General features: G+C 34.9%; 1 protein-coding gene across 2 annotated transcripts in view; it reads right to left on the reverse strand.

Moving 5' to 3' along the window:
* Positions 1-233: 233 nt before the first annotated feature.
* Positions 234-9,138, reverse strand: part of Kap-alpha3 (karyopherin alpha3) — a 19,445-nt gene continuing 10,540 nt past the window's right edge. Inside the window, exons 4-11 of one of the 2 annotated variants that reach the window (XM_043005549.2) lie at positions 8,688-8,848; positions 8,104-8,330; positions 7,646-7,771; positions 6,950-7,084; positions 6,390-6,566; positions 5,512-5,674; positions 5,319-5,410; positions 234-5,043 (exon numbers count right to left, since the gene is read on the reverse strand). In XM_043005549.2, coding sequence (XP_042861483.1) covers positions 4,951-5,043; positions 5,319-5,410; positions 5,512-5,674; positions 6,390-6,566; positions 6,950-7,084; positions 7,646-7,771; positions 8,104-8,330; positions 8,688-8,848 — 1,174 coding nt within the window. In that variant the 3' untranslated portion in view covers positions 234-4,950. Of the gene's footprint in view, positions 5,044-5,318; positions 5,411-5,511; positions 5,675-6,389; positions 6,567-6,949; positions 7,085-7,645; positions 7,772-8,103; positions 8,331-8,687; positions 8,867-9,138 lie in introns of both variants that reach the window. The other variant, XM_043005548.2, reaches the window with a different exon arrangement.

Consider the following 9,138-nt stretch of genomic DNA (forward strand, 5'->3'; position numbering starts at 1 on the left):
ATTCCCGTAAACTTTCCCAAAATGTGTTTCGGTTCATTATTACTGAGCTAATGTTACTTTTGACGATATGATAGAATAAGAAAAACAACATTTTGAGATGTTTTGTGGAAAACAACATTCTTAAATGTGTACAAGTGCCAGGACTGTCAACCTTAGTTTTAAAGCACAATTCCCTTGCTCTAAGCAATCCCTTACTTCACAACTGATTCATAAACTTAAAGGAAACAACCCTGAAATCTGATCTTCATTTATTTAGGTGATTTTGCCATCGTTATGCTCACATAATACATTCACCCTAGAGGACAGAAGTGGGGAGCAGATGACAACATTGCCTTAGCAGCAAGCCCTCCGAGACACTCCATGCCACCATTTTTATCTACTTGCAATAAATTCTCAGAGGGCTTTGGACAGAATCACGTAACATGGTACCAGAGATTCAACTGATTTCCACATGCGAAATGGATTTTCTTCATTCCATATACCAGCAAGTGTGATTTATAACACTGTAATGAAACAATGATGATATGCAGACTGGAGTCTTGATGAAGAAAAAGTTCTTGGAGACGTATCAAAATGAGTGGAAGGTCTATCAAAGATCTTGAAACAAATGCCAAGGTCATCAGCTGAGAAGACTGGCCATGCACAACTTGATTCTGAGTAATCATGACCCTTTGTGAGTCTAGGTGTGGGGAGTCTTGGTCTACATGGTCTCTCACATTAACCCAGCAGGAAGTTTTCATATCAAATAAGATGGTGAATCTACCCATTCTCTTACAAGTAAATGAAGTATGGCTTCCTTTTTAAAATTTCAACTGTTAAAATGGACAAGAGTGATTCTGTAACACAGCTTGAGTTCTGTATATCTGCTGACTCATTAAGCCCAGTGTGGTGGGAGAGACCACATATTCTCTAGTCATTACAAACCCCAGAGTTGACACTTCCCACAGATTTTATCTACCTTTGTCAACCCTTGGATATGTAATGCATTGGCCTACAAGAACACACATCTTTACTATATATACTTCATTTGAGGCACATGAACAGGCTAAACAAGGCAGGTAAAGCTCATATATGCTTAAGTGAATCACAGTTTAAAGTTACGTCATTATAGTCCTCCAGGAGACTATAATAAGCTGGATGGTGAATAGGGCCATTCCAAAAAGTAAAGCAGACAAAAATAAAATAAAAATTAAAAGGTAAAAGAAAATAGAAACATTGGAATAGTACCCCAAAATCATTTTGTTGTACTTCCCCAGTGAGGTTAAATACCTAGCTTAGCCTGAAATCCTGTAGCACCGAGACAGAGAGAGAAAAAAATAACAATTTGGCAACTATAGCCACTGGACATAGATTGGAAATTAAGGAATATGTTCTTGCAAAACCCATGGAAAGACATCCCCACTGTGTAAGTGCACGGAAAGATGCTCAGTGGTTCTATGCAAAAGCTCGTCATGCTAGTGGTCTTTTAAAAATCCAGATGAACATTGACATTTTTGCTTTTAAGATTTTGTAAATTTTATCAACAGTATGTAAGAAAGGAAGCCCTCTTTCTAAACTATCTACTACAAGTGTGATTTGATATAATATGCTGTGTTAATGTAACATACATTCTACTATTACATGTAGGAAATTCCTATAAATGACAGTTGCCAATCTTTTTAAGATTATTATTTACAAATTCTTTGATTTCTTCCTGTATATAGTGTATTTTGAGCTTCCTATCACACAAATAAACCATGAGTTGTCTTTGTAAAATAGCATCCGAGCAATGCTTTCTCACTTTGCCTTGCCGGCACTAAGGCTTGCATATGTCCTATTATAATTCGTGTAAATCATGACCTCTCTCTAACCAATGACTCATTATAAATCAGACATATGAATATCTTCATGCTATTCACATTAAAAAAAAATGATATGCAAATGTTTTCATAAGGTTAATTTGGAAGGTCAATCAAGCTTCGGATAGTCTCAACACGCACTAGGGTTATTCAGCAGTTTCACAGATTACAAGAGGTCAACATACCATAAAGTGAAACAAAAGAACGACCTCCGATGAGAAGCACTGGAACTCCGGAATTACTCTAGCGTTGATAATTTGTCGAGTCTGGGGGAAGCTTTTAACAAATTAATCCAGGACATATGACGTAAGAGGTACTGCCATCACTAGACACTGTACCACTGGAATACTTGAGCTATCACTGATCAACAGCATTTCCTCTGTGGTCTTTGGACTTTTGAATGATATAAAAAAAAAAGAAATGTTACCCTAAATTTAGTTATTTGGTAATACCTCTTGTTTTCCAATATAAAATATTTCTAATATAAAGAAAAGGTTGAGACGCTGGAAAGCCCTGCAAAAACTTTAGCAATGCCTTTACAACCTAAAATAGGGGAATAGCTTTCTCAATATTTAATATCTATAACATTTTCAGCAATACAAGCTTTATATATAAATGTAAGACACAGCCATGGGGGGTGCGATATGAGCATTTCCAACCTTTTCTCGGCTCAAGGCAGGAGAGGAGGGGAGAGTTGTTCCCGGCAGTCACTTGGGCACCTTCACCATCAGACAAACTATTGCAAGTTTTCCCACAAGAAAATGAATGACTAATGATATTTTGATCCTATAAAATGCTATAAACAATTTCACGTCTCCATCATGATTTTCATTACTTATACAAAAACTTCCCTTGATATATACAGTGTATCCTCTTAAAAATTAAATTCTCCAGTTTTACCAAAGGTTCATAACAAACCTTGAAAGTTCACATAATTTTTTTTGGACGAACTATATGACTGGTGAAATACTTAGTTTTTCTACTGCCAAAAGTGCCTGGTGTTGCCAGTAAACACCCACAACGTCAAGAGTAATGCTGCAAATAAGAGAAGGCTGGATTTGTGGAGCTGTGGAAACTTCCAGACACCATACTCAAAGATTTCTTTCCCCATTAGATTTCCTGAGGCAGTTCCTAAGCTTTAAAATTTGTGTTTCTATTCCAAAGTTAAAGTGCTGAGTAACTGAAGTTGAAAGCAGAACCTTCTCTTACTTGTTGCAAGGAAATTTCTTTATGACAGTCCAAGACAAGGAAGAGACCATGTCTCAAATAAAAATAAAGGCAAAGTGATAACTTTTGTCTGCAGTTAATTCCCTTTCTCAGCCATGCCTTCGGAAAACACTAAAGTACGTCAAAATGGACAGTGTTACATTAAAATTTATCCCAGGCTCTATACACTGCTGGAGTGCTGCAGGGGTTCACAATATTGAACATTTAATCAGAATAAAGCATTAACATGCAATCAATCTCATGAATCTGCAAATACTCCAGCAAAAGATGCACAAGTCTGCATGGTTTCTAATAACACAAGTAATGATGCCATCAACGCTACTTTAAATGAATTTCACATCATGGACATGAAGTTCCTTCCTTCCAATGTGGAAATTGCTTTCCTGAAATGTCAACAGTTTATTTCTAATAAGGAATGAGATGAAATGATATGAGTAATATACCTCTGCAGTTAGTGTATAGGGGGAAGAAGGGATGAGAAAAAAAGGTAAAATGGTTTGGTTCCTAAGAAAGGGTCATAGGACTATCAGACATATGGTAGTGACCATACATTAAGGTTTCAGAAAGTTAATACCACTTTACACACAAAAATGTTCTGTAAAAGGGTTCTCTAAAACAGGTAATAATCATAATGAAATTATTACAATTAGAACCAATGTACACTGACACAGAAAAAAACAAGCGTAAAAAAGGACTATGTATCATTCTGCACAGCCTACCTGTGCACTTCATTATTATACATCTTTCATTGTAATATTCCTGGAGGAGTTGAGTAAAAATAAAGCCAGCATAAAGAAAACTGCTCACCAATGTTTTATGTAACTCTTTCAACCCTTCCATTTGTGAAATGAAACTGGTCTATTGTATGACTATATCAGTTACACACCAACTCTGAATTTCCCAATACTATATATTGCCTAGAAGGATATATTTCCATGTGCAATGTATGTTGTGCCAATTTAACAATACAGCCCAGGTGTTGAATATTAATATGTTTATTCATATAGCCTTATTTGACACTTGCTTACACCCATGTGAGTACCACATAATATCCATTATAAACAATGTACCCTTATAATTCTCATTAACTTACCCATAATACTATACCTTTGGTTATCATGCTACAAAATTCCCTTAAAATGAAGAAGAAAAAAAACAAACTCAATAATGAAAATAAAAACCTTATAAAAAAATAAAACTGAGTCAATGAAAATCCATTAACTTGCTATTTTTAGTTACCCACTACATTTGTTAATTCCACTTCAGAAAAAACATTGCCTTTTACTCTGAAACCCGTATTTCACTCTTCTATTTCTTTCGGTGTCTCAATTTTCTAGATGTATATATATTTTCTACACTTAAGGACTGTATATGAAATGTTTTCTCTTTCTTTTTCTTCTCTCTTTCATTTTTAGCACAACTGAATTTGTCTTCTAAACAACTTGTATGTCTTGCAGCTCAGATTATTTAAGAAGGCATTTTCCTGGTCAGTGATTGAAGGCCTTATAAACTTACTACACTTTTCTGTTTGCAAAAGAAAAGAACTTTAACATTCTTTTGTTCAGTCTGGTGAGTAATGTTCCTTATCAAGTTTCATCACTAGTGGAAATTTCAGAATTGCATAATCCCAATTCACTGATGGGCATCTTTTCAATGATAACTGATTATATCGTATTCAAGTCACATGAACTCATTAAGAAATATCAACAGCTAAAGATTCATAACAACTTTAGTCATGGTAATTTAACTAACTACTGACTGGCGTAGATGTTAATGCAATATAGAATATTCTCTATAGGCAATAAAATGAACGGTCATCTACCACCAACAATTCTTAGTTAATTCACCATCATCAGGAAATTGTATACCTAGTTGCCAACAGTCACTAAAATCGAAAGCCTCCCTCACTAGTGCTATTATTGTCAAACGCATATTCAGTCTCTGTAGCCTCAGGCACCAGGTTTGGATCTTCTGCATCCTGGAAATATGAAAAAAAATTAATTGAAACTGGATTGTTGTACTATACATATGTAAGCATGCATGCACTCACTCACTCTCTCTCTCTCTCCTAGACAAGAGAGAAGTTGTGGTATCGTAGATAGTTACTCACACACACTCACACAAACTCAAACTCACTCAATTTCACTATGTTACTATAAATGTAAATCAATAATACATATATATAGTATAAAAATAAATTACTAGAGCAAAAACAATGAATCTTTTATAATCAAATACAAAGCATTTACTTACATCTTCTGAGAAGTATCTCTCTATAATGCTGTATGCCAACTTATAAATCTCTACATTTTCATGGTTCTGAAGGAATTCTATCTTGTCAAGACCTGAGAAAAAAAATAGAGCAAATTAATAAGAATATCAAGAAAATTGTGGATATGGCAGATATGTTGATATACTTAAAAACTTAAAATGACACATTTCTTACCTCCACATTCTTCTATCATGTTGGCAACCACCTCCACGTCTTCACCAGCTCGATTTAGGATGTTTGAAATTCCATCTAAAACGACCTGAATGACCTGTGTATCCTTACAGGTAAGCAAGTTACAAAATGGTGGGATTACACCTTGACTTACTAGATGAGCCACCTGTGGAGGAAATTGGAAAGATATTCATAAGCTATATTCTATTTTTAAAAAATCAATTCTATCCAGTCTTCACCAGTCACCATGCAACACTGGTGAATATTGTTTGCATTACTACACAAGCTCAGAAGGGTTTAGCATGTACTAGGGTTTAATAAAAAACCCAAGCCTCATGCATCCCCTCGGCTTAACCATTGTCCTACATTTGCTTAATTACTCTAATCTGAAATTTACTAATCCTAATACTAAGACTCCAGTGATCTGCTGCAACTCCGTCGACCTAGCTACCTAATAACCATCCATTCTTCCAAATACTCCAGGTCCAGGGGGCTTTAATCATCGGCTATCATCTCAGCATTAAATGCCATATGACAACCTCAGCTGCACTCCTTTTTCATTCAGAATATTAGTTTGGTAATATTCAGAGACCTATGGTTTTCCATTCATACAAACATACATTCCAAATATGGAACCTATGTGATACAGGAAATCAACAAATAAGTAACAATGGTTATGCCTCTTCATCACTGCTTTGTGTGCAATGTCATCTTAAAAAAAAGAGACATCAAATTTCATAATTATATGCTTAAATCTTCTCAATGTCTCAAATATTTATGACACTAGAAAAGCCAAGAGCAATACCTGGATGACTCAAACTGTAAGAGAGCGCATCACTCGATAAGTCAGTCAAACAGTCCATAGCACAATACTTCCATACCTGTTGCTTACTACCCGAAATGGTAAGGTTGCTGATGGCCCAAGCTGCTTCCTTCTGCGTCTGGAACTCCCCTTTGCTTAGTTGCAATACAATCATTGGGATAAGACCTGCATCAATTACTGCTTGGACCTGCTGCTTGTTTCCTGCTGTTATGTTGCTTAGGAACCAAACAGCCTCCTAATGTAGCAAGGATATAAGAATAATAATAATAGTGATAACATTAATTACACTTATGATAATGATCATAATCATAATCAGAATAACAACTTAAAAAAAAAAAAATCATATATTTTAACAAAAATAGAAACGAAAAGAAAAAAGATAAACTATAAAAATTTCAGTTTCTGGGGGTGTTTCATAACTTCCCATTATATATGCTTTAAAGAAATATATGCACCAAATATAAGGCGTCTTATTGTATCATATCATGGCAAAAACTAAACTTGAGTAAAAAGTAAATTAAAGAAAGAAAAAGACTTCTGGGCCCTTGAAAAGAAACAGTCTACATTATGTTTTATCTCAAGGTAGTGAGATACACACCACTATCATACCACACTTGCCTTATTAATCTTCTCCTTCTGGTGAGTCAAAAGCGCCGGGAAGTGGAACAGTGCTCCGCAGTTCAAGACTACTTGGGTCTGGTCATCAGTACCAGTAACAATATTACCTACAGCTCTTAATGCTGCTGTCTGGACCTATTGGAAATATTTGGAATAGGGCTATATTAATAGATAATATTCCTATGGAATAATTAAAAAGAAGAAAGGAGGAAAGTGGAGCTACCCTCTAACCAAATCTCGTGGTTGTTACTCCCTGCTCTCAAGAGAGCAATTTTGTGAATTTTATGTATACTCATTTTTTTTTTTTTTTTTAACTAATTCATGCTGAGGCTTATATTTGGGTAATAACGCTTCCACCGGCTAGATAACAGGGCAGGCAGTGACAGAGTACAAGACCTCTCCCTGTGTTATGCAGCGCTGTGCCTCTATGAGCTTCATAGGTTTTTGTATTTATTTACGTTATTTTCACAAGTGAATAAAATTGTTTATACTACACAAACCATATGCTTTGAAGGAGAGATCAAGATATGATAGGATGTGACCAGGTGGGAGCAAAATATTCACATGATGTGAAATCATGTCATCCGGTGCCAATGGGTTAATTTTTCATATATTTGTGTGTTTGAATATAAGCATGCAACCTCAGATATCATATATTTCAGTGATATAACTCTTCAAAGGCTTATATGATCTTACCTTAACTTCTTTATGGGAAAGCAATGGTATAAGCTTTGGAACAACACCACTGTCTATGACCAGCTGAATATTATTATTACCACCATCCGTAAGGTAACTAAGGGCCCATACTGTGTCCACCAATATCTAAGGAGAATAATAAATACATTAGGAGGTAACATATTTTCCATTCTTTTAATGTACAACTATCAGTGAAATAGCTGCTATCATTCATTATTCTCATTGTTTCGTAATGAATGTGGAAGAGAAAATGTTGAAAGAGAAAAGAATTAGTTTTGAAAATACACTAGCTTATTATAAGCAGCAAGACTGAAATTAAAATTCTATATTAATAACTAAAAACTGAAATTAGCCATACTTTTCATAAACCTGAATCAAAATAGAAGCATAAATATAAGAAGGAAGACATAGAAGGCAGCAGCTTGCCAAGAAGGTTTTAAACTCATCAAATATCTTACAGAAGTGTCATGGTGATGAATCAAGATATTTAATGCAGGAAGAATCTCCTTTATAGTCTGTTGGGGTGGTGGCGGTTCCTTGTTCCGGCACAGGTTGACAATGACCCATGTAACATTTCGTAAGAATCCAATAGGTATTTCTGGGTTAATGAAGCTAAGAAGTGGCTGGACAACACCCAAGGAGATGACATAGTCTCTTAGTTGTGGCCCATCACCAATTATATTACCTGAAGGTAGATAAAATGTGTAAATTTATATATATATCTATATAATATATATATACACACAGTATGTTATATATATATATATATATATATATATATATATATATATATATATATATATATATATATATATATATACACATACATACATACATACATACATACATACAGACACACACACACACATACACACACACAGACCATTATACGAACTTAGGAAAATTTATTGCAATGTTTTTATTAAAATTGTCTTCTTATCTAAAGTGAGTTTTTTATATATGAAAAAATAAATTACATTTCTTGCCAGGGAAGATGGGATAATGTCTCCCAAAAAGGATAAGTCGATTCTCTAGCACTTACCTAGTGCCCAAACAGCTTGCTCACAGACATTCTGGCTAGATGACTGAAGTAATTTAAGGAATAGAGGGACAGCTCCAGCATGGACCACTGCCTGAGTTTGCCTGGATGTCCCTGAGGCTATATTAGTCAGGGCCCAGGCCGCTTCGAATTGTAAGGATGGGCTGTCCGGGGAAGATACACTGTTCACGTTATATAACTGTCTACTTGTTGAACTGACAAAGCTCACTGGTAAATAACAGAAATGAAGAGTTTACATATTTAGAATTTTATGGCTTTCCAAATAATAATTCAATGTTGATAAAACATTGCAATCAAAATCTATAGATAAATGGCATTAAAATTCTCATTATTCACTTAAAGATATTACATGAAAATATACATGGGTCGACTCAAATAATAACCACAATATAATGAAAACAGAGATTGGGACTTTAGGAATACTGAATCCTTT

This window comes from Penaeus japonicus, unplaced genomic scaffold (genome assembly GCF_977035675.1).
Source record: "Penaeus japonicus unplaced genomic scaffold, GWHDUDI00000001_assembly GWHDUDI00000022, whole genome shotgun sequence".
In the NCBI taxonomy this organism is placed as follows: domain Eukaryota; kingdom Metazoa; phylum Arthropoda; class Malacostraca; order Decapoda; family Penaeidae; genus Penaeus; species Penaeus japonicus.